This window comes from Stegostoma tigrinum, chromosome 4, assembly GCF_030684315.1.
Source record: "Stegostoma tigrinum isolate sSteTig4 chromosome 4, sSteTig4.hap1, whole genome shotgun sequence".
Lineage (NCBI taxonomy): Eukaryota > Metazoa > Chordata > Chondrichthyes > Orectolobiformes > Stegostomatidae > Stegostoma > Stegostoma tigrinum.
The window spans coordinates 55705841-55732684 of NC_081357.1; the positions used below are offsets into that span (position 1 = coordinate 55705841).

General features: G+C 41.3%; 1 protein-coding gene across 1 annotated transcript in view; it reads left to right on the forward strand.

Annotated features, from left to right (window-relative positions):
* The first annotated feature begins 1244 nt into the window (after positions 1–1244).
* kcnk3a (potassium channel, subfamily K, member 3a) overlaps positions 1245–26844 on the forward strand; it is a 79500-nt gene continuing 53900 nt past the window's right edge. The window contains exon 1 of the mRNA XM_048531905.1: positions 1245–1616. Coding sequence (XP_048387862.1) covers positions 1334–1616 — 283 coding nt within the window. The 5' untranslated portion in view covers positions 1245–1333. The remainder of the gene's footprint in view (positions 1617–26844) is intronic.

A 26844-nucleotide genomic window follows, 5' to 3' on the forward strand; every position in this document is an offset into this window, starting at 1 on the left:
AAAAAGTAAGATTATACGAATGTTCCAGTTCATTGTAAAAAGTAGGTGTGTGTTTTGCGAGCGGGGCACGGTGAGGAGGATGGGGACTGTAGATGGGTTTAAAGTAAGCAGAGTCGGAAACCCAGCTGAAGAAAGGTGCATGAAACCGAATGACAGTCGAGGAGGAAACATAAAGACCAAGCAAACAAAGCCGCTGGCACGATGGAAAAATTAACACATTGTGCAAAAAGCACAAGGCACCAACCAGCAGCTCACCCCCCAATCCCAACACCGCTCCTCCCCCTCACCCACAGATAGAACAATAAAAAATCTCTAAAATGCTGAATAAAGCTTTACAAATTATATGTGATGTTACAATTTCTGTACTTAATACAACTCAAAATAACCAACCAGTAATTTTAAGTAACAGCTGTTATTTAATCCTCTGCCAATTCACATATAAGGGAATAAACATCTTGCTGTATGCATAAAACTAGTATCGAGGATACATCAATAGAGAATAACGCCTGGTGGGGAACTAGCATTAGATATGAAAAGCCCACGGCGCAGTTTATTATCTTTTGTTTTCTATTCTTAGTTGACTAAAGGTTAAAAATACCCAACGCTCAGCAATATTCACACTCAGAGAGGCAGACATAGACACAGAGCCAACAATGCTCTTGTTTAACATGCACTGACGAAGTGGTGCTGAAGGATAGCTGGAAGCGTGCAATGTACAATTGCAGAGCCCACACCGGCACTTTTACAGAACCGGGGAAGTGCGAGTGGAAACAATTACTACACCGATGCATTTTTTATTACCTCTGACTAATGATTGACATCAGTGTTTATTGGTCAATTACGTGCACTTCTCCGATTACGAATTTCGAATATAACATCCGCTTAATCCATCAGCAAGACAGTCCTCGTGTATTTTCTGTTCTCTTTCAAAGGTGTAAACCCCATGCAGCATTGTCTGTGTTTTCATATTCAAGGGCCACTCTGAGGGGGATAGGCAGAGGCACCCGATGGGCTTTACACCAGCTAACAGCTGCCATTGTAATATATCAATTTCCCTTCAATACATTTATATTTCCCAGGACCGAGATATGTGTGCTTTTTCTTTCTGCAATTGCCTAGTGTGTCAGCTCCGTCTCCTTCAACACCCACCCGTTACCCCCCAACCCCCCCACCACCTCCCCTAATATGGCTAGGAACGGCTGGTAGGCGTGGCGACCTGGCTCAGCGGTGCTGAAAGACAGCTCCCAGCTACCGAGGGTGTGGGTTGTCGCTCCGCAGCGATCTCAAGTCTTCTCCTGTGCAACATGAGTCCAGCGGCTCCCGGAGCGGCGCCATGAAGCGCCAGAACGTGAGGACCCTCGCCCTCATTGTGTGCACCTTCACCTACCTGCTAGTCGGAGCCGCCGTCTTCGATGCGCTGGAGTCCAAGCAGGAGACCTCGGAGAGAAAGAACCTGGAAGAAAGGAGATTCGAGCTCATGACTAAATACAACCTGAGCGATAAGAAATACGAGGAACTCGAGCTCGTTGTCTTGAAACTCAAGCCGCATAAAGCTGGGGTCCAGTGGAAATTCGCTGGATCTTTCTATTTCGCCATTACTGTGATCACAACTATCGGTAAGTGGCTTCCCCCTCCCCAAAGCCAGCCCTGTAGTAGACCTGCACTTTCTCTTCTGCATTTACATTACATTTTAGTAACGAGAGAAAAAATCTTTTATTAGCTTACATCTTGCTCCCTTTTTATTCAAAACATAATATCTGTCGCCTGTACAATATGTTTTTATGTAATTAGTTCAATGTATTCCCACCTCTGGCACTTTGTTAAAAACATTATGATTGAAGTAAAGTTTCAAAGATTGAAAGGTGTTACGCAATTTCATGCGCTAAAATATTCACAGTCCACTAGAGCTGTTCCAGGGGCATCTCCGACAGAAGGGGTCTTTGTTTTGGAAGTTACACAGCGAGCTGTCTTAGTCCCAACCAACTGCTTTTGCCCTGTCGATATTTAGGAAGTTCTCATATCTAATTCGTTTTACCTGCTGTAAGCAGTGGCGGGCGCCTCTTTATGAATAATCCTCGCTGCTAAACCTGGGAATGTTAATGTACACAACTGCTTATGTCCAGGGAAAGGGAAACCACGAAAATCAGTAGAATTTTATTTTCGCATTCGCAAAGACTTGCTTTTAATCGTTCAAAAACAGATACTGGCGGCAATTTACTCGATATACTGTGATTCACACAATCGAATTTGTAGAGCTGCTTTCTAAACAGTGGAACAAAGAGTGTTACGAGATAGGGATTCGCATCTCAATAAAAATGGCACTGCAGGTTAACAAAGGCTAAAAGAAAATTCAGACAAAGCACTTGGAATCAGTTCTAGATTAAAGGAATTGAAAAGCAGAGAAGTTATGTTGAATTCATATGGCACATTGGTCCGATCACGCTATCCGATTCTGTTCTCTATACTTGCAAAAAGACGAAGGGATACTGGAAAATGTAAACAAAAATAAATTTACAAAACCACGCAGAACTAAGACATTCGAAGTGTCAGGAAAGGTTGAACAAGCTGGAGACCCTTTCTCTCAGAAAAAGAAGCCAGAGGGCTGATTTATTAAAGACCTTTAAATTTATGTCAGGGCAAGTAAGGTGTAGGTGTCTCCACTTCTTGTAGCACTTCCAAAATACAGTACATTAACATTAGATGCTCAATAATCGGGAGTAACGCCATGGTCCAGAGAGTATTAAACGAGGAACTGAATGTGAGAAAGAAAGTAACAGATGCTTTCGACCATAATCATTAAAAGATAGGTCATAGGAACAAAAGTAGGCCGTTCGGCTTTGCTGATAGGGTTAGATTAAGTAGGATGGGAGGAAGCTTGTGTAGACCATGCACGTCAACACAGATCTGTTTGCCCGAATGGCCCCTTTTTTTCTGTTGTAAATTTTATGTTGGTCTTTGCAATCTGCTTCAGTTGCTACCTTTCAATTCCACATTTCACACACATTTTGAGGACCTGGATCTTAGCTCTTAAAACTGTTACCCTAGCCTTTTCTGCTGTTTTATCAAACTTTCAAAAATATCTGTAAATCTCCTCCTTCACCAACCTTTTCCCTTTGTTTTCCAAGCTTTCCCTTTCTGGATTGACACATGTTGTAATGCTTACTTGTGGACTGCCTTGACATGCTCCTAGATGAAATGTGTTTTGTTGCTGCTGTTGTTATTAATGATGATCCATATTTATGGGGATATTAAATTAGGCGCAGTTTCACTTTGCATGTAATGCTTCTCTGCAATATTTTCAGAAGCACTGCCCATTTTAGCAGCTGTTTAATCCAAGTATGTGTCATGTTAAATAGGAAAGCTGTCAGCTTTGTAAAAAAAGATTGGCTATGTATTTAGAGAGCTCCTATCTGTTATAAGTGATCAGATGGACTATTTTTAGCTGCTTTATGATGCAGTTACTGTCACTCTGAACTGTTTTATTTAGGTGTGCCTTGTACTTTTTCTGATATTTCTCTATAGGTATCATGAATGAAATGTGGAATAAGTTATAGAGTGATTATTTCATTATAACTGTGGAATCCAATCACATAATTAATCAACAGTGAAGGTATGGGGGAAATCATCATCATCTATCCGAAATGGACACAAATGCATCTAAGCAACTGCACATAACTATGCGCACATTTAAATTATATTCATGAGTTCTGAAGAAGGGTCTCTTGACCCAAAAAGTTAGTCCTGATTTCTGTCTACAGATGCTTCCAGGCCTGCTGAGCTTTTCCAGCAATTTCTGTTTTTGTTTCTGATTTACAGCATCCACAGTTCTTTTGGTTTGAATTATTTTCAGGTTTGGTTCTCATACAAATGCTGCCAGTAAGCTGGAGTGCACCAGATGGGTACCCCAGTGCATGGATGAGGCTATTGGAAGCAGATAAATTGTGACCAGAATGGAGTCAGGTGATGTCACAGAGGCAGAAATAGGCAGTCTCAGTTTTGACTGATAGTTCGTCACTGAGTTAAATATAAAACCAATGTTCCGAACACAGTAGTTCAGCCTCAGACAGTTGCTAGGGCAAGTGATGGGATTGGCAGCTAAGGAATTGAGGTTTTCATACCAATGTTTATTTGGAAGAACTTTTTGATTAGCCAGTGTTGGATGCAAATAATCTTATTTTGTAGAGAAGGGAAGGATCAAGTAAGGTGGTTCTGAAGTAGAGTTGGGAATTTTATTTTTTTTAATCATGCACAATGAAACTATTGTAATGCCATGCAACAGGTGACAGAGACAAGAGAATAGTAGACAGAACTCATCAATTTTTCTAAATAGCAAGATTTTTCAAAATTCATTAAATATTTAATACTACGAATGCTGGTCAGTATATTTCCACATACATAATATATCATACAGAACCAAAATGGCCTATTCAATCAAGGCACAACTTGCCTGCATAGCAAGGCAGCAGCATGAAGCTAACCTGGTTGCAAAATTGATTTGAAGTGTTAATTAGTTCTTAAGAGGAAGGGTTGTTACCTATAATTTCAAGCAGTTTCTGCTATTGCGAGTAGGTTACTCTTGAGACATCTGATGTCCAGGACATTGTTCTTAAAGATACACGTGGCAGGAAGCTTACCAAGGCAGACATTTTGAAGTCTCATCAAAAGGTAGGCTCTCACCTCAAGGTAATAATTTGTATTGACAGTTTGATGGGTTGCATTTACATCTTGGAGATGTAAGGGAGAGCAGTTCATAGAGGATTTTTTTTTTCTCTGTCACAGAATGTCTCTTTTCTTGCAGTCAGCAAGGAAAAGCTTTTAATGTATGGATCAGTTGAAGGATTAATTCAGATAAGAAAATCTTCTATCTTATCAACTCTGCTTAGAGAGAAAGAAGTTGAATTTTGTTGTTTTTATAACCAAGGAGTGTAGTAGAATTTGTGCTGTCACAATAAAAAAAGTGTACTGATTATTATGCCATTTATGTTAACAATATAAAGCTTGTGTTTTTTTTCTCAGTGGAATGCATAAGAACATAATAGCCCGTCTGCCATTCAATTATATCATGGCTGATCCCTGGCTTAACTCAATCTGGGTTCTATATCCCTTAATACCAAAAGCTAACAAAAATCGATCATTCAGTTTTGAAATTTTCAATTGAACTTGACTGAAAATTTTCACTGCCATTTGCAAGAAGAAAGGCTTTCTGAAAACATAACTGAAAAACCCAGCTCAAAATGTAAAGTTATTACAGATATTCATAGAAGAAATATTTTTTCTAATTAACATATCATTTGGTCACCTTCAACATTCCAATTAAATTGCCATCACAATCCTGGAGGATAACATTGACCAGAAACTTAACTATGTGGCAATACAGAATAAGGTAAGTCAGAGAAAGAGAAAATACTTTAAATACTCAGCAATTCTGGCATCATTTCTGAAATGAAGAATTGTTAATATTTGAGATGACCCTCTCTTGTCACTGTGAAGGAAGCCAGAGAAGTCTGGCTGTATTGTGACAGAGGTCATCATTACAGAGCTTAGAGCATGTCCAATCCATCTTGGAAATTGGCTTTCAACTCCTTTGGCTGCAAGTGCAGACTCAATCATGGTGCAGCAGTGTCTAGTGACCCATCACAACTTTCAAATCAAGATAAGTAAAGCAAGGTGGAAGCCCCTCAATAACCTAGCACTGCAGTGGAAGTACAGACTGAGGTTATAAATTGCATTCTTGCTGCTATGCCGTCGTGACTGTGGGTGTCAACACTCAAAAGGGCATGCTGTCTGCAATAGCAGTCCAGCAATCTTTCCTCCAACAGGTTAAAAGCCAACCATGAATGTGGTAGTCAAATTGTGCAAGCGGGAACCTGCTGTCCTTTCTTAGGAGGACAACATTCATAGTGTTACTACAAGTAATCTACTTGTAGCCTTGTTACCACTCAACCATCCAGTTTAGACTGCTGGTGTCCATGCCAAGTTGCTAAGTTAGAAACTGAATTTACATTTCTACTTAAAGGAAAAAACTGCACATAGCACCAAGTCTTCTGTTCTGAGAAGCAGAACTTGGAAATGTTGGCCTATGCAAAGCGATGGCATTGTGAGATGGTAAAATAGGAAGGGTATTGCCAACTGCAAATTGGTTAGGAAAATTGTAATTCACAGTTCTTGTTTTTCAAAAAAATTCACTCATCATTCTGCATCAACAGTGCTTAAGTTTATGTCTTTTTGCACATGGCCTCTGATTTTTCTGCTAAACTTTGCTTTTTCTTTGTCCTTCTATAATAATGCCAGCCATGAGAAGCAGCTTGAAGGGTTTGGGTTCTCAACTATAGCTTAATTCAACACTGTTTCACTCACTTTATTATAATTTCTTAGCCTGATAACTCAGGCATGCAAACAGGACTGCTTTGTTACTTTGAAGGGACATCATGTACAGAGGCAGAAGTAAGGTGAGGAGATGGTGGATGAGGAAACACAATTTGTCAGGTTCTTGTTGATTGAGGAATCTCAGGACACAGATCTCAGTATCTGCTGTTTAAGCAAATGATACTTACAGAGTAATGGCCATTTGAACAGGCAATTTAGTCAGAGTCCCACAATTGGTCGCAGACGACAGGACAATTTAGAGGAAGCCACTAAGTGCATCTTCACCACATGTTGGATTTTAATATTGCAATGAAATGGACCCTGTTGTGCTTGGCAGCTCCAGCCTGATGTATAGCACAAGCTTCTGCAAAAGCAAATTGAATGTTATTCATAGCTGCAGCCTAGTAGTTAACTGCATTGAATACTGACAAGATGAGGCTATTTCTCAGAGCTGCCAAGTTCTGTTTGGAATTGTTTGGTCTGCTTTCTCACCATTCAGTGGATAAACAGATTCACAACTCAGTGTCAGTGATTAGGCCAAGTCTCATATAATTTGGGATTCAGTGTTAGTATTGTAATCGAATGTCAAGGAGGTGTGGTTAGATTCTTTCTTGTGGAGGTTCTTGTGTGGCTGGAATGTTATTTGCCACTGATCTGCTCAAACCTAGATATTGTCTGGGTCTTATGGTATTTAAACATGGACTACTTCAATGTCTGAGGTGTCATGAATAGTGCTGAATATTGAGCAATCATCAGCAAACATCTCCATTCCGAGCCATTGATGATAGAAAGATTATTGCTGAAGCAGCCAAAGGTGATTGGGCTTAAAACACTATCCTGAGAAACTCCTGCAGAGATGTCCTGCAGCTTAGATGATTGATCTCTACCCACAACCACCTTTGTTTATGTCTTGAATGATGCTAACCTGCAAAGAGTCTTCACACTGATTCCTACTGACTTCAGTTTTGCCAGGGCTCTTTTGATATCAAGGTCATGTCATTCTTAGCGCCCCTTTCTAATTCAACTGTTTTGTCCATATTCGAACCAAGGCTGTAATAAGGCCAGGAGATGACTGACCCTGGCAGTATCCAAACTGAGCATCTTTGAGAATATTGTTGCTGAGCAAGGGCCACTTGGCAGCACAGTCAATTATTCCTCTGCCACTTGGCTGATGATGAGGATAAATTGGTAATTAGCTGGGCTGGATGTGCCCTATGTTTTGTGGATAGGACAAAGTTGGACAATTTTCCACATTGTCGAGTGGATGACAGCATCTCACCAGCAGTGCAACAGCTTGACTAAGAGCACAACTATTTCCAGAATGCAAATCTGTTGCCAGGATGTTATCAGGTCACCGAAAAATTTCTATGGTAATGTTCCTTAAAGAATATTGAATAGAAATATTTATTGTGCAGTTTTATAATGCAGTGCAGTGAAGGAAAGTCTCAGTGCAAAAAATACAGAATGGCTAACATTGGTAGTGGGACAGCTGAATGGAATGCAGGTATATGAATAGTTCGATGCATGTTCAAAGGCACAGGACTAGTTTGGCAGTGAACAGAATAACTACATTTAGCTTAAGATGTCTTTTATGGATCCTTTTCACACATGTGTTGCATCTGGCAAAAAGTTAGCCTTGCTCTTGCTGCTTATTGAATCCTCTGTCCTTGGACACCATTTTACAATAGAGGTGAACCGCAGTGGCCCATAAAAAGATTATTTTCTATTGAAGTGAATGAATGTTCAGGGGAAAACAACAAGGCTAAACATGGTCAATGAAGGGAGATAAGCAGAAAAAAACAGTTTGTACTAATTAACACTTATAAATAGGTAGGGTCCTTTGAATCTAATGGCCACTAGCATTGTTTCTGCTTTGGCTACTGTTGCCTCCCCACAAGTAATGCGTCTTATATAAAGGTGTTTACTTCAAAGTGTGTCAAAGGCTTTGGGGGAAGAAATCTTTCCAAACTTCTTCGAGTTCAATTAGCATGGAGTAACTGGGTGTGATGCTGAACATTGATTCACAGAGTCAGGACGAAAACTGCAGCAGACTTTGGGATCAGTAAGTAGGAGGACGTTACTTGCCTCAACAATTCCTTCATTGTTAGTTGGTATGTTACTTTAAAACAGTTCAATTAATCATAGCCTTCAGATTACGCATGCATTTATTGGTAGTATTACAAATACGCTGGAAATTTTCACATCTTTTAAAAATGGGGATGAAGGTTTGGGACAGCTGTCAAAGCAGTATTAGACAGCATCAGTTGGCATGGCCAGTTTGTTTCGACTGCCACGCCATTTCCAAGAGATGGGAAACAGGGCAAATGGCACACTGTCCTGAGACCAGTTGAGTCACTCAACTGACCAATTAAGGGCTCCTTCCTGCCTCTGCTGGTATTTTACTGGTGGAAAGAGCTGTGCCACACGTAGAGACCACAATGTAAGCTTGGTCACCTCTCAGTGAGCTCTGCAGAGTGGGGCTGAGGTGGGGCTTCTCTTTGGGATCTCTTTGATCGTGAAGGGGCCACTCAGTGGCAGTGGCACCACAGTGACTCTCACCTACTTATCAGGGTTTGTGTAACAGAACTTGTCATCCTTTGGCTTGGGAGAAGTTATGCCCCAATAGCATTACTACTAGACCATTGATCCAGAAATCCAGGTCATGTTCTGGGGGCCTGGGTTCAAATCCCACCATGGCAGATTGTGGAATTTGAATTCAATAAAAATTTCCATTTAAGAGTGTAATAATCACCATGAAAATGTTGTCAATTGTCATCTGGATCATTAATGTCCTGTAGGGAAGGATACTGCCTTCCCTACTTGGCCCAGACTCACAACAATATGTTTTGATTATTAACTGCCCTCCGGGCAAATAGAGATAGGCAATAAATGCTGGAAAAGAATAAAAAAAAGCAAGCAATGCCATGCCGTCGTCTTGGAGGTGCAGCCCCAATATTGGCCACAGAAAATGGTGGCACTGCTGATCTGCGCCCCCCCCCCCCCCCCACCTCTGATTTGATTGGCAAGTCTTGGGAGTATACTGCTTCAGAAAAGCAGGACAAGTGGCAGTCAAAGAAGGGGTTTCCACTGGGAAAATTTAGCCATAGGTCTCACTGAAGCAGATTAACAGAAGCTCCCCTCTCCACGGCTACAAACTAACGTCAGACACTATATTGGCACAAGTTATACAGAAGATTGCCACCTTTTTCCCCTTCACCTTTCTCATATTTGACTATTTTTAGTTAGTTTCTTTTCTTTAAATTATTTTCTTCTAATTTGTTGTAAAATAGTGAAAAATAGGAATAAATTGTTACACTTGACAGGAAAAGATTGTGGAAGGAAGAATCATGTTATAATGCCAACAGGTGTATGTGGGTGGCACTGTATATGGTAACCCAATACTCCTGAAAAAAAATCTCACCTCAAAAATGGGTCAGAAGTGGACCTTATGTCTCTGAATTGCTTTTTCTTGCCCACATTTTCCATCCGGGAAGCAGATGCAATGGAAACCAATTTCTATGCTACATAGATTCATCAAGCATCCCAAATGTGAATTGTGTTGCATTCTTAAGGTCATAGGACTTTCATTACTTAAGGCATTAAAGAGTTAAGAAGACAACTAGGTGTCATGCTATTAATGATGCTTTGTTTTTGCTTCTATGGAATCAGCCTTCAGGCTAAACAACTGGACTTCATCCCACTTGAGCCTTTCCTATTGCTTCCTTTATAACCTGCTTAGCCTCAAGGGTCGACCACAATGTCTCAAAGATTGGATTTCAACACTTCTAGATGTGGTATGGAGACATTAGATGACAGTAGAATTATGCTATCCAATTGGATTAAAAAATCACCCCATACAGACATGCAGTTTTCTTTTATTCAGTAATAAATTTATATAAGAAGCACTTATTAAAATATCCCAAAGGAGATGGTGAGACTGAATCAGTGACATAATGGGACGAGCAGAGGAGGAGGAGAATCTTGGTTGTAGTGCTGTTACGAAGACAGTATTCCAGAAGAAAATGCAAATACAGACATTTAGCTCAGCTTAACCATTATAAAATCTCGAAATAGGAAGAAAACCATTGTTTTCATTGATTCAAACTGTATTATAAACAGATTATAATGCATTAAAGCAAAACCACACAATAATGTGAATTAAAGCAAGATATCACTGAAACTGGAAATGTGGCACAAGCACAAAGAATACTAGAGAAACTCAGCAGATCTGTCAGCATCTGTGGAGAGAGAAAGAGATTTAATCTTTCAAGTCTGGCATGACTCTGCTTCACGAGTTTCACCAGCATTCTAATGTGATTGTTTCAGATTTTCAGTATTGCCACTATTTTGCTTTTATTCATAGTATTGTATGATTTGCTAGGACAGTAAGGCAAACTAGAACAAAAATATTTAGCAGAAGGATGGCTAATTTCAGTGAAATCAAGAGGGATATGAATCTGAATTTGGTAAGCTTAAAGATAAGTAGAAATGAATACAATGAAGCAATGGGCACCCTTAAGAAAGTACTTTTTTGTATGAAACATACTTTCCCATAAGTGAGTAAAGAAGGACAATTAAAACAAGAACTTCCTCAATGACCAAAGAGTTGGGGAGTAAAGAAAGTGGAAAGCGGGAGCTTACCACAAATATCAACTCGATAATACAAGGGAAAATTAAGCAGAAAATGAAAATGTAGAGAGAAAAGCTGAAAAGGAGAGTAAGAGTGCAATGAGGCCATTTAAAACCAAAACGTCAATAAACTAAATCTTCCATAAGCACATTTATAATAAAAGGGCTGTCACAGGAGGACTAGGTGATCTATTGGTGGAAGCAGGAGATACGTCTGAGGCACTAAATAAGGTACTCTGCAGATAACAAGGTGTAGAGCTGGATGAACACAGCAGGCCAAGTAAACTCTGCATCAGCATTTAACAAGGAAACGAATTTGCCAATGCTGTAATAAACAATGCGGTTTGCAGGATCCTGAATGACTTAAAAATTGATAAAGAATGGGTATTGGGAGGGCTGGCAGTAGTTTAAGTACATAAGTTATGCATTCAACATTGGTGATGAAATATGGGTAAGAATTATGAAGGTGCTTCTGAATCCTTGCTAGAGAGAGAAGTGGTCACCAGAGAACTGGAGTATTGAAAATGTTAATAAAATGTGAGGCTGGATGAACACAGCAGGCCAAGCAGCATCTCAGGAGCACAAAAGCTGACGTTTCGGGCCTAGACCCTTCATCAGAGAGGGGGATGGGGGGAGGGAACTGGAATAAATAGGGAGAGAGGGGGAGGCGGACCAAAGATGGAGAGTAAAGAAGATAGGTGGAGAGAGTGTAGGTGGGGAGGTAGGGAGGGGATAGGTCAGTCCAGGGAAGACGGACAGGTCAAGGAGGTGGGATGAGGTTAGTAGGTAGCTGGGGGTGCGGCTTGGGGTGGGAGGAAGGGATGGGTGAGAGGGAGAACCGGTTAGGGAGGCAGAGACAGGTTGGACTGGTTTTGGGATGCAGTGGGTGGAGGGGAAGAGCTGGGCTGGTTGTGTGGTGCAGTGGGGGGAGGGGATGAACTGGGCTGGTTTAGGGATGCAGTAGGGGAAGTGGAGATTTTGAAACTGGTGAAGTCCACATTGATACCATATGGCTGCAGGGTTCCCAGGCGGAATATGAGTTGCTGTTCCTGCAACCTTCGGGTGGCATCATTGTGTCAGTGCAGGAGGCCCATGATGGACATGTCATCAAGAGAATGGGAGGGGGAGTGGAAATGGTTTGCGACTGGGAGGTGCAGTTGTATGTTGCGAACTGAGCGGAGGTGTTCTGCAAAGCGGTCCCCAAGCCTCCGCTTGGTTTCCCCAATGTAGAGGAAGCCGCACCGGGTACAGTGGATGCAGTATACCACATTGGCAGATGTGCAGGTGAACCTCTGCTTAATGTGGAATGTCATCTTGGGGCCTCACACCCCGCCCCCGCCACAACCGCCCCAAGAGGATCCCCCTCGTTCTCACACACCACCCTACCAACCTCCGGATACAACGCATTATCCTCCGACACTTCCGCCATTTACAATCCGACCCCACCACCCAAGACATTTTTCCATCCCCTCCCCTGTCTGCTTTCCGGAGAGACCACTCTCTCCGTGACTCCCTTGTTCGCTCCACACTGCCCTCCAACCCCACCACACCCGGCACCTTCCCCTGCAACCGCAGGAAATGCTACACTTGTCCCCACACCTCCTCCCTCACCCCCATCCCAGGCCCCAAGATGACATTCCACATTAAGCAGAGGTTCACCTGCACATCTGCCAATGTGGTATACTGCATCCACTGTACGCGGTGCGACTTCCTCTACATTGGGGAAACCAAGCGGAGGCTTGGGGACCGCTTTGCAGAACACCTCCGCTCAGTTCGCAACAAACAACTGCACCTCCCAGTCGCAAACCATTTCCACTCCCCCTCCCATTCTCTAGATGACATGTCCATCATGGGCCTCCTGCACTGCCACAATGATGCCACCCGAAGGTTGCAGGAACAGCAACTCATATTCCGCCTGGGAACCTTGCAGCCATATGGTATCAATGTGGACTTCACCAGTTTCAAAATCTCCCCTTCCCCTACTGCATCCCTAAACCAGCCCAGTTCATCCCCTCCCCCCACTGCACCACACAACCAGCCCAGCTCTTCCCTCCCACCCACTGCATCCCAAAACCAGTCCAACCTGTCTCTGCCTCCCTAACCGGTTCTTCCTCTCACCCATCCCTTCCTCCCACCCCAAGCCGCACCCCCAGCTACCTACTAACCTCATCCCACCTCCTTGACCTGTCCGTCTTCCCTGGACTGACCTATCCCCTCCCTACCTCCCCACCTACACTCTCTCCACCTATCTTCTTTACTCTCCATCTTTGGTCCGCCTCCCCCTCTCTCCCTATTTATTCCAGTTCCCTCCCCCCATCCCCCTCTCTGATGAAGGGTCTAGGCCCGAAACGTCAGCTTTTGTGCTCCTGAGATGCTGCTTGGCCTGCTGTGTTCATCCAGCCTCACATTTTATTATCTTGGAATCTCCAGCATCTGCAGTTCCCATTATCTCTGATACTATTGAAAATGTTATACGCTTGTTCAAATAAATGCTGGAAAATAATCATGGAAATTGCAGGCTGATCAGTTTAATGTCTGATGTGGGAATCAATAATGCAGAAGAAAGTTAAAGTTTAGCCAATACAGATTTGTTAAAGCTCAGTCATGTTTGATTGACTTTTTGATGGGGCAACAGAGAAGATGGGTGATGGTAGTACCAGAGAGGTGAACATTACTCTGCTGCAGATAATGAAAGGGCGGGTGCTGATGACTGAAGTGTAGTGGCAACACACACACACACACACACACACACACCTTGTTGGTACAGGTTTGAATGCAGCAATGTGTATCATAATTAGAATTCAGTGTATAACACCCTTACCTGCCATCCTACTCTCACCAACATCATTCCCCCACACATCAGCTGACTAGGAAAAACCCTTAAGTTGGCTGAAACTATCCATGCTGCTGCACTTGTCTTACAACTTCACGATTAACAATTCAATCTGCCTCCTGCTCACCTTACACCTCAGTTTTCTGTATGCAGCAACTTTCCTCAGCCACATCTCACAAGAGATAGTATGAACTGCCAATGCTGGTGAATCTGTGGTAACAAGGTGTAGAGCTGGATGAACACAGCAGGCAAAGCAGCATCAGAGAAACAGGAAAGCTGATGTTTCAGGTCTGGACCTTTCTGGAGAAGGGCCCAGACCTGAAACCTCAGCTTTCCTGCTCCTCTGATGCTGCTTGGCCTGCTGTGTTCACCCAGTTCTACACCTTATTGTCTCAAATCACTCACAAGTTTCTTGCAAGAAGGCCCACCTGTTGAATGGCAGACTTTGTATGTAAGAACACTTGCTGATTTTTCTTTATTTTTATTTTTTAAAGCAGTTTTGCTTTGCTACTGTGAGCTGCAAGCTGAAGATGACCTATGCACTGTAAGCAGCAATTCATCTTTAAAAAAAGGGACAAACAAGCTGTTGTTTATTTGTGAGGCCAAGCATAAAAGTTAATTTCAGGTTGGCTCTTGATCCAGGTGCTCTATATAAGCTTTGACACTGGTGTAAAACAGAATTTCTAACCAAGTAGCAGATGTTTGGCCATTAATGAGGCCAGTATCTGAGAACTGGTGCCAGCAAGTCTAGGAAATGTCATGATGGTCAAACAGAAGGAGAGGCTGGTGAGTTTGAGCTTTTTTTTTCTAGGAGGAGAAGTTTGTCTATTGATGCTACAGCATGAAGATTTGAAAGCTCCCTGCCTGACCACCCATTATCAGTCATTAGAACTTCAGGGATGAGAAACTAAGCTACAAGTATTGCCGAAGCATCTTCAGAGTGAGCTAAAAATGTGACCCCAATTAACACCTTCAGAAAATCAACCACGAAACAATCAAATATGCATATGTAACAATGCATCATGAAAACCACTTGAGTAATCTGGTCAGTTTTGTTATTTTCTTTATCCCTTAACTGTGTTTGTTTTATTTTGCCTTTTGTATGAATGGGCTGAAAACAAAGGTTTAAATTTAAATCATAGACATCCATTAGATTACTTTATCATTTTGTTCTGCTATGCTGAAGTTACAGTATATTTATGAAATAGATAAGTTTTTTTTAAATAAAACCCCAGTGTCCAGAATTGATTATTCACAGAGCGTAGGATAGCTATTCAATAAATCGCATTAGGAACCTTTGGTGTTAATTTTGAGGGTCTTTGAAGGCATTAATTTTACTGCATTGAAAATACAGAGGTAGGAAGGCTGATTTGATTGGGTTGTCTCTCTCTGTGTTGTAGCATTACCATGGTGAGGGTGGTCTTTCCTGAATAGATTCATGATTGGCCATGGTCCCTGTGCCGTCACCTGTTCTGTTGGGATGTTGATAGAAAATACCTTATGCCCTTGTGGAAAGACACAAACAAGTCAACATTGCTGAGAAGCGTTGCAGACCAATCACCTGAATATAAGAATATAGAAGCTGGAGTATGCAATTCAGCCCCTTGAGCCTGCTTTACCATTTAATGCAATCATGGTTGATCTCATCTCATCTCATCCTCAACTCTATTTTCATTTCCACTCTCCATAAGTCTTCAACTCACTACTAATTAAAAAATATGTCTCCGCCGTAAATTTACTCAATGTCCCATCTCACTCTGGGGTGATGAATTCCATAGGTATCTGCGTTCACAAATACATAATTAAGCCAATGGTATCGCTGTTGTGCATGTGGAATTCCAAAAATATGTCTGAGGAAGTGCCATTTATCAGGCTTGGTTGGAAAATTGAAGTCCATCGTATTTAAAACGGATAATTGCAATAGGAATGCAAATTTGGCTAGGCAATAGAAAACAGAGACTTTTGCTGAACGGCTTTAAATCAGACCGGAGGAAACGATGCAGTGGAGTTTTTCAAGACTCAATGCAAAGATCACCATTTTTTGGATTAACATAAGTAACTTTCTGAAGAAGGGTGTAGGCATAAGATGTCAGCCTTCCTACTCTTCAGATGCTGCTTGGCCTGCTGTGTTCATTCAGCTCTACAACTTGTTATCTTTATCATAAATAACTTGGGCTTGGGTTTACAAGGTGAAATTTGCAGATTATGCTTAACTTGGAAATTCAGGAATGTGGTAGAATTCACAAGATGGTACAGTGGGCAGATGCATAGCTGTGGAACTATTGAATTAGGAGCAAGAATAAGCTGCTTGACACCTCAGGCTTGCTCTACCATTCAAAAAGATTATGGGTGATCTGATTTTTCCATATTTCTATTGATCATATTTTTAACTGTCTTTTGAGGAAAAGTTCCAAATTCTCATGACCCCTTCAGAAAATCTATCCTCATTTCTGTCTTAAATGGGTGACCCCTCACTTTAAAACACTGGCCCCTATGTCTAGGTACTCCAACAGGAGGAAATATCCTATCCACATTCACCCTGTCAAGACCCCGGTGGATCTTACACGCTTCAATTAAGCTGCCTTTTACACTTCCAAACTCCAGTGGATACATGCCTACACTGCCCAACCTTTCCGTAGAAGGCAACTTGTTCATTCCAGAGATTACTGCAGTAAAACTTCACTGAACTACTTCCAATGAATTTATATCACAGTATTTCAGATGTGGTCTTAATGTTCCACCCAAAATAACCTCTCTGATTTTACTCTCAATTCTTCTTGTAATAAATGAGAACATTCTGTTAGTTTTTTGAAATACTTACTCTACCCACATTCTTACCTTTTCTGATTTGTGTACAAGGATATCCAGATCCTTCTGCATTTCAGAGCTGTGCAGTATCTTGTCATTCAGATAATATGCTTCTTTTCTCATTCCTTGGTAGTGCAGAACTTAAAGATTGCTGAAAGAATATAAGAGGTCAAAGCCTTTCGTCTTGTACTCCTCAGGCCTAGGACACCTGAAACAGATTTAGGAAAGGGATAGGAACTTTTTACAGCATAAGAAGACGGTACTGATTGGCTGAGCTATCATTGGCATAGAGATGCATCAAGAACAGTTAACCTACCATCAGTCTTCTTTCTCAGACCAGGCAGGGAGACTCTGCTCAGGGTATTGTCGCAGGAATGTGGCAAAGATCAATAGTTTCCATGACCACTCTTCTTCCACGTGAAATGTACAATGTACGTACAAATTTCTTTTGCTTCCCAAAAAGAGGGTCCCGTGTCTTAATATATGTAGCCTTTAGCATGTGCAAACACATCACACTGTGAACCCAGTGATCTTAAATTGATTTGAGGTGTAATTCTTAGCACAGTCCGGTTATTTATTAAATCGTTTCCAATTTAATGGTGCACATACTGTATTGGTTTGCAAGCACAGCTCGAGAAGGATTAGTATGCTAAACACTGAAAGTGGTCAGTGGGGTGTGTTTAACAGCCCACAAGTCATTGGGGTATATGGCCCACATGCTTGGCATCACACTGACACTGAAACTGATATCACATTACACATTATCACACATTTTGTGTGGCTGGAAAATGTCTTTTAGACTTCACGGCAGCACCCTATTAGTAGAGAAATCCATTAGTGAATTTGATGCAAAATAGCAGAGTGAGACACCTTACCAGTCGGCCGACATACGACTTCAGACCGACAGCCATATAGTTTACTCTTAACTGCACTCCGGGCAAGATATGCTGACCTAGGCAGTGATGCTTGTATCCTTTATGAATAGGAATAATCAACTTATCATTGTGTCATCAGCAAATTTAGCAACCATAACTCCAATCCTTTTATTCAAATAATTTTTATAAATTACAGCAATGAGCACACTGACACACCTCTTATTATATCCTGCCAAAAAATGACCCATTTATGCCAAATCTCATTTCCAAAGAAGAATTATATTAGACGAAACATGAACTTTGGCTCTTTATTTACATATGATGCCAGATCTGCTGAGTTTCTCCATCACTTTCTGTTACCATTTCAGACTTCGAGCATCTGTAGCACTTTATTCTTGTTATGCTGAAACGCTGCTAGACAATTTTCTATCGATGCCAAGGTTATCTCTGGTACTGTGAACTTGTATTTTCTGCAATAACACTTGAAGTGGTACCTTATCAAATGCCTTCAGTACATTTTCTGCTTGGTATTTAGTACAGAGAAGTCAGCGTGATAGATTTTGTATGAAGTGTGAGGGAGGCCATTTACACTACATGGTACAATCTTAAAGACGCTCTTGCTTACAAACCTTTGTCAGTGGCAGGAATGGTGAATAAAGCAGCTATTAAACAATGTGGTATCCTGGGCTTTCTGCACAGATAGAATACAATAGCCAGAAAGTTCTAAGAAGCAAATAGTTTGGTTGCAGGTGAAGTGCTGCCAGTTCTGGTCATCATCATTTAGGAAGGACTGTGAGCTTTGGAGAGAATTACAAGAGTGATTCTAGGGTTCAGGAACTAGAGCTAAATGATTCAAGTAGAGAAGCTGTTCTCTTTGGGAAAATACTAGTCTAGAAGCTTTGTGTCTTATTGTGCAAATTATTTGCAATTATGTAGGTGTAAACAGTTATGATACAGTAACGATTATGGAGACATAACTGATGGGTAACCATGGATGGGAACTGAACATCAAGAGGTATTCATTATTTAGAAAGGACAGCCAAAAAGGCATAAGAGGTGGGATAGCATTGTTAGTGCAAGAGTGGATTAATACAACAGTGAGGAAAAGTATTGGATCAGAAATTATGATGTGGATTTGTACGGGTGGAAATAAGAAACACCAAGGGACAAAACACATTGTGAGGGGTTGCCAATAGGCTCCAAACAATAGTGGTGAAGAAAGGAAAAACATTAAAGCATTAAACAAGAAATCAGACGTGCATAAAATAAGGGGACAACTGGAATCATTGATGACTTTAATTTACATATAGATTGAACAAACCAAATTAGCAGTGGTATTGTGGAGGAAGATTTCCTGGTGTGTTTTTTTAGATCAATATGTTGAGAAACCAAATTGAGACCAGACAATTCTAGACCAGGTATTATACAATTAAAATGGATAAATTAACAATATTGTTGTGTGAGGCCCATTGGGGAAGAGTGACCATAATGTGATCGATTTCTTCACAATGATTGAGAGTGAAACAGTTGAATTTGAAATTAGGGCCCTGAATCTAAATAACAGGAATGATGAGGGTATGAAAAGTGCATTAGCTAGTGTGGACTGGGGAACTTTTTAAAGAGGCTGATTGTGGATAGGCAATAGTTCTCATCTGAAGAACAAAGAAGAATGAATACAAAAATTATTTATTCTTCTCTGGCATAAAAATAAAAGCAGAAAGGTGGCTTAACCGTGGCTTATGAGAGAAATTAATGGTAGAGTTAGATTCCAAGAGCAGACATATGAAATTTCCTCTAAAAGCTGTCAGCTTGAGGATTGGGAGATTTTCAGAATTAAGCAAAAGAGGACAAAAATATTTGATCAAAGGAGGAAATAGCATATGAGAGTAAAATTGCTTGGAAAATTGAACTGGCCATAAAAAGATCTACAAATATGTAAAAAAGAAATCGTAAGTTAAGATAATTGTGGGTCTTTTACAATCAGTAGCCAGGGAAATTATAACGGAAACAAAGAAATGGCAGAAGAATTGAACACACATTTTGGTTCTGTCTTCACAAAAGACAGCACAGATAACTTTACAGAAATGTTTGTAAGAGAGTGCTAGGGAAATTGTTGGGGTTAAAGGCTGATAATTCCAAGATAAAATGGTGTATGACTTGGAGGCGAACTTAGAGGCGGTGGTGTTCCCATGCACCTGTTGCCCTTGTCCTTCTCCACAGGAGACGTCATACCAAAAGAGCTTTGGTGAGTTGTTGCAGTGCATCTCAGAGCTGCTACATACTTCCATCATTGTGCATTGCTGGTGAAAGGAGTGAATGTTGAAGGTGTTAGATGGGTGCCAATTAAATTGACTGCTTTGTTCTGGATGTTTAGTGTTGATGGAGCTGTTTGCAATCAGGCATGAGAAATCAAGAGGTGAGTTATTTACACAACATAATTTGTAGCCTCTGACCTGCTCTTGTGGTCACAATATATATATCATAGAATGTCTACAGTGTTAAAACAGACCACATGGCCCAATAAGTCCACACCAACCCTCAGAAGAGCATCCCACCCAGACCCATTCCCCTACCTCTGATTTCCCTATGTCTAACCCAAACACCCCTAGGGCACTATGAGCAACATGGCATGGCCAATCCACCTACCATGTACAGCTTTGGACTGTGGGACACACCCGGGGGAAATCCATGCAGACACAAGGAGAACATGCAAACTCCACACAGACAGTCGCCTGAGGCTGGAATTGAGCACCAGTCGCTGGCACAGTGACGCAGTAGTGCTACCACTGACCCACCTTGCTGGTCCAGTTCAGCTCCTATTTAATGGCAGGTCGCAGGATGTTTATGATCAAGGTTTCAGCAATGGCAATCCCATTGAAAATCGGGGGTCAGTGATTGAATTCTCTTGTTTGAGATGGTCGTTGTCAGGCATTTGTGTGGTATGAATGTTTCCACTTATCAGTCAAAGCCTGAATGCTATCTAGTTCTTGATCTGTAACAATAAATATTACCCTCATTTGAATAAACTATGCATTCAAGTCCGACTTCTTCTTTCATATTAATATGCATTCTGAATGAGTGCTTTTAAGATTTTCCCCTATTCAGATAAGATTATTCTAATGTGCAATGTGTAATTTAAGTTTGCAAAAACAAACAGTTTGATGCTCATCATCATTTTTTGGTCTAGTGTATGTGCAGTTGGATTGAGTTTGCGAACAGTTAACCCTCAATTACAATGTTGTTTCAGCCACTTTATTTAGATTTCAAGCAATCTTGGGAGTATATAATAGACTGGTTTGTTGGAGTCAGTCATGCATTATTTAGTAGCACTCTTACAAGTGAATCTGTAGGATGTGGATTTATAATACCACTCCAGGGACATTCCAGTGCAGTCTGGAGGGATTTTTGATTTGTCAGACGTGTCACCTATTGGATGAGACTTTAAAACGTGGCCCCATCTGCTCTTTCAAATATACATTAAATATTCTCGTGTCAATGTTTGAAAAGGGAGCAGGGAAATAATCTCTAGTGCCCCAGCAACCTCTTTATGCCTCAGTTAACATCAGTAACGAGGAAGGTATTTAGTCATTATCATGTTGATGTCTTTGGAGTTTCCTGTGTGCAAATTGGCTACCACATTTCACTCAATACAAGAATAATTACACTTCAAAAGTAGTCACTGGCTTTGAAATGGGCTGAAATTATAAAAAGCACTACATAAATGCAAATATTTCATCTCATGGACCAGTGGCATGAAGTTATTAGGATGTATACTGGAGGTAGATGCACCTGCAATTCAAAACTGTTCCATGAGCAAAGACCCTAGTTAAATAGAAAATTACTTGCCATGGAAGCAAGACAAAGTGAGAGCCTTGATTGATGGCTTGACAAGCCTTAAACTAAAAAACTGAAGGAGGAATCAATGCCATTTTTATCTGCCCACCACTCTGACATAGGTATTCTTGTTCAGTTTAAACTTGGAACTATAATGCTTGGGTATTATAATGATCAATGCTAAGATTAGTTATTTTTGAGAATTGTAACAGATGAATTCAGCCCTAGGACAGTATGAAAGGAGTAACATTGTTGGTATGGGATAGAAAAAGCACAATCAGAAGAAATGATCTTGAATATGTAGAATCCAAATGGATGGAATTAAGAAATAATAAAAAGGGAAACGACACTAGTTCGGAGTCATCTATAGGCCCCCTGCAGGAGATATTTACAGGGATAATGAATAAATCAGAAGATGATAATGACATGAAACAAAAGCAGTAAATTAGTCATGGGTGACTTAAATCTTCATGTAGGTTGGCATAGTCAGATTGGCGCAGGTAGTAATGAGGGAGAATTCACAGAGTGAATTTCCTAGAACACTATGTTATGGATGAAACCAGGCATTATGCTGTTTTGGGTCTGGTAACATCTAATGAGGCAAGTTTAATAATTGATGTTAGAATAAAAGATCCGCTAGTAAACGGTAACTGTAGCATGGTAGAATTTCACGTCAGTTTTAAGAGGGAGGAACAGAGCTGTGCTAAACTTACATGAGGGCTGTTACGAAGGAATGACAGCTCAGCTGGATGAAGTAGACTGGGAAAAGGGTTTAGCAGCAAAACAGTTGAAGAGCAATGGCATTTGTTTAAGAAAATATTTGCGGCTCACAGCAAAGATATATCCCAGTGAGGAAGAACAATTCTAGGAAGGGGATAAGCCAACTATGCTTTACCAGGGAAGTCAAGGATAGCATCAAATATAAGAAAAATATACACAATTTGGCAAAAATTAGTAGGAAACCAAGGAATTCTGAGACATTTGAAAATCAACAAAAAACAATCAAAAAACAATAAGGCAGGAGAAGGTAAGCTTTGAGGGTAAACTTGCAAGTAATGTCAAAATGGACAGTAAGTGCTTCTTTAAATATGTGAAAAGGAGGAGAGAAGCCAAAGTGAATATAGGGATCTTAGAGAATGAGGCTGGGGAATGAATGATGGGAAGTCGGGAAATGGCAGAGAAACTGAATAAGTATTTTGCATCAGTCGTCAAGTAGGAGACGCTATTAGCATTCCAAAATAACTAAATTGCCAAGCGCCAAAGGGAGGAAAGGAAATAAGTACAATAACTATCATAACACAGTAAGTACTAGGCTAAAGATTGATAAACCCCCAGGACATGATGGCATACATTCTAGGATATTAAAGGAAATAGCTATGGAGAGTGTATTTGCTCTGGTAGTGATCTTCTAGGAATCCCTAGATTCTGGATAAGCCCCAGAGGATTAGAAACTGCCAATGTAACACCTTCATTTAGAAAGGAATGACAGAAAATAGATGGCTAGTAGTCTGTTATTGGGGAAATGTTGGAAGCTATTATAAGGATGTAATAGCAGAATATTCATAAATGCTTAACAGTTCTATGATGAAGCAGCATCACATCGACTTTGAGAAGGGGACAACATGCCTGAAAAAATTACAAGAATTGTTCGTGGAGTTAACAAGTAGGACAAATTAAAGGTAAACAGTTAATGTATACAATTTGCATTTTCATAAGATGTTTAATAAAGTAGAACACATTTGCATGGTGTTGGAAATAGTATATTAGCACGGATAAAGATTTGGCCAACTAATTCAGAGCAGAGTTGGCGTAAGGGGAGCATTTTTAAATGGCATCCTTTTTAACTTTTGTGCGCCATAGGGATCAGTGCAGGATACACAATTTTGTACAATACGTGTTAATAATTTAGAAGAGGAAAATGTACTATCAACAAGCTTGTGAATGACAAAAGCAAAGGTAGGAAGACAAGTGATCAGGATCACACAAATAGTCTGCAGAGAAATGACAGGTTAAGTGAATGGGCAAAGATTTAGCAAATGGGATTATGATGTGGGGGAGGGGAGGTTATATACTTTGGCAGGAAGAATAGAGGAGTTAAATACTATTTCAATGGAAAAAGACTGCAGAAATCTACAGAACAGAGGGCTCTGGGATTCCTGGTGCATGAGTGACAAGCAACTAACATCTAATTTCAGTGGATAATAGTGAAGACAAGTGTAAGGCAGATGAGCTTAGGGCTTGGATCGGTACCTGGAAGTATGATGTTATTGCTATTACTGAGACTTGGTTGAGGGAAGGGCATGTTTGTCAACTAGTTGTCCCAGGATATCGATGCTTCAGGCGGGATAGAGAGGGAGGTAAATGGGGTGGAGGAGTTGCAGTACTGGTCAAAGACGATATCACAGCCATACTGAAGGAGGGCCCCATGGAGGACTCAAGCAGTGAGGCAATATGGGTAGAACTCAGAAATAGGAAGAATGCAGTAACAATGTTGGGGCTGTACTACAGGCCTCCCAACAGCGCCCGTGAGTTAGAGGTACAAATATGTAAACAAATAATGGAAAGGTGTAGGAGAAACAGGGTGGTGGTGATGGGAGATTTTAATTTTCCCAACATTGACTGGGATTCACTATGTGTTAGGGGTCAAGATGAAGCGGAATTTATAAGGTGCATCCAGGAGGGTTTTCTAGACCAGTATGTATGTAGTCCAACTTGGGAAGGGGCCATACTGGACCTGGTGTTGGGGAATGAACCTGGCCAGGTGGTTGATATTACAGTAGGGGACTACTTTGGAAATAGCGACCACAGTTCCATAAGTTTTACAATACTCATGGACAAGGATGGGAGTGGTCCTAAAGGAAGAGTACTTAACTGGGGGATGGCCCACTATACCAAGATTCGGCAGGATCTGAGGAATGTAGATTGGGAGAAACTGTTTGAAGGTAAATCCACATTTGAGATGTGGGAGGTTTTTAAGGAGAGGTTGATTAGCATGCAGGAGAGACATGTTCCTGTGAAAATGAGGAATAGAAATGGCAAGATTAAGGAACCATGGATGACAGGTGAAATTGTGAGACTAGCCAAGAGGAAAAAGGAAGCAAGCATGAGGTCTAGGCAACTGAAGACAGATGAAGCTTTGTAAGAATATCAGGAACGTAGAGCGAATCTGAAACGAGGGATTAAGAGGGCCAAGAGAGGACATGAGATATTGCTGGCAAACATGATTAAGGAAAATCCCAAAACCTTTTATTCATATATAAAGTGCAAGCGGGTAACTAGAGAAAGGATTGGCCCACTTAAGGACAAAGAAGGAAAGTTATATGCTGAGTCAGAGAAAATGGGTGACATTCTTAACGAGTACTTTGCATCGGTATTCACCAAGGAGAGGGACGTGACAGATGTTGAGGTTAGGGATAGATGTTTGCTTACTCTAGGTCAAGTTGAAATAAGGAAGGAGGAAGTGTTGGGTATCCTAAAAGACATTAAGGTGGACAAGTCCTCAGGTCCGGATGGGATCTATCCCAGGTTACTGAGGGAAGCGAGAGAGGAAATGGCGAGGGCCTTAACAGATATCTTTGCAGCATCCTTAGACACGGGTGAGGTCCCGGAGGACTGGAGACTTGCTAATGTTGTCCCCTTGTTTAAGGAGGGCAGCAAGGATAATGCAGGTAATTATCGACTGGTGAGCCTGACGTCGGTGATAGGGAAGCTACTGGAGGAGATTCTGAGGGATAGAATCTATTCCCATTTGGAAGAAAATGGGCTTATCAGTGATAGGCAACATGGTTTTGTGCAGGGAAGGTCATTTCTTACCAACTTAACAGAATTCTTTGAGGACGTGACAAAGATGATTGATGAGAGAAAGTCTGTAGATGTCATATACATGGACTTCAGTAAGGCGTTTGATAAGGTTCCCCATGGCAGGCTGATGGAGAAAGTGAAGTCACATGGTGTCCAGAGTGTCCTAGCTAGATGGATAAAAAACTGGCTGGGCAACAGGAGACAGAGAGTACTAGTAGAAGGGAGTTTCTCAAATTGGAGACCTGTGACCAGTGGTGTTCCACAGGGATCTGTGCTGGGACCACTGTTGTTTGTGATCTATGTAAATGATTTGGAGGAAGGTGTAGGTGGTCTGATCAGCAAGTTTGCGGATGACACTAAGATTGGTGGAGTAGCAGATAGTGAAGGGGACTGTCAGAGATTACAGCAGAATACAGATAGACTGGAGAGTTGGGCAGATGAATGGCAAATGGAGTTCAATCTGGGCAAATGTGAGGTGATGCATTTTGGAAGATCAAATTCAACGGCAAACTATACAGTAAACGGAAAAGTCCTAGGGAAAATTGATGAACAGAGAGATCTGGGTGTTCAGGTCCATTGTTCCCTGAAGGTGACAACGCAGGCCCATAGGGTGGTCAAGAAGGCATATGGCATGCTTTCCTTCATTGGACGGGTATTGAGTACAAGATTTGGCACGTCATGTTGCAGTTGTTTCGGACTTTGGTTCGGCCACATTTGGAGTACTGTGTACAGTTCTGATCGCCACATTACCAAAAGGATGTGGATGCTTTGGAGAGGGTGCAAAGGAGGTTCACCAGGATGTTGCCTAGTGTGGAGGGTGCTAGCTATGAAGAGAGGTTGAGTAGATTAGGATTATTTTCATTAGAAAGATGGAGATTGAGGGGGGACCTGATTGAGGTCTACAAAATCATGAGGGGTATAGACAGGGTGGATAGCAAAAAGCTTTTTCCCAGAGTGGGGGACTCAATTACTAGGGGTCATGAGTTCAAAGTGAGAGGAGGAAAGTTTAAGGGAGATATGCGTGGAAAGTTCTTTACACAGAGGGTGGAGGGTGCCTGGTACGCGTTGCCAGCGGAGGTCGTAGACGCAGACACGTTAGCGTCTTTTAAGATATATTTGGACAGGTATATGGATGGGCAGGGAGCAAATGGACACAGACCGTTAGAAAATAGATGACAGGCTAGACAGAGGATCTTGATCGGCGCAGGCTTGTAGGGCCGAAGGGCCTGTTCCTGTGCTGTAATTTTCTTTGTTCTTTGTTCTTTTCTTTGAAATGTTGGCTTTATTTGAAAGAGAATGGACTATAAAAGTAAGGAGATTTTACTAAAACTATACTAGGCATTAGTTAGACTGGAGGTGATGTACTGTGAACAGCTTTGAGTACCTTATCTAAGGAAAGATATATTGGCATTGGAGACAGTTCCGAGAAGGTTCACCTGGTTGATACCAGGTATGGAGGGTCTGTCTTATGATAAGAAGTTGAGTAGGTTGGGTCTGTAGTCTTTAGAATTTAGAAGAATGAAAGGCAACCTTATTGAAACATACAAGATTCATAGGCAATACTGTTGCTACAGATAAGTTGTTTCCCACTGTGGGAGAGTAATAGGAATTAGGAACAGGAATAGACAAGTTCGTCCTTTGAGCCCGCTCCGCCATTTAATATGATCATGGCTGAACTTATCCCGGTCTCAACACCAC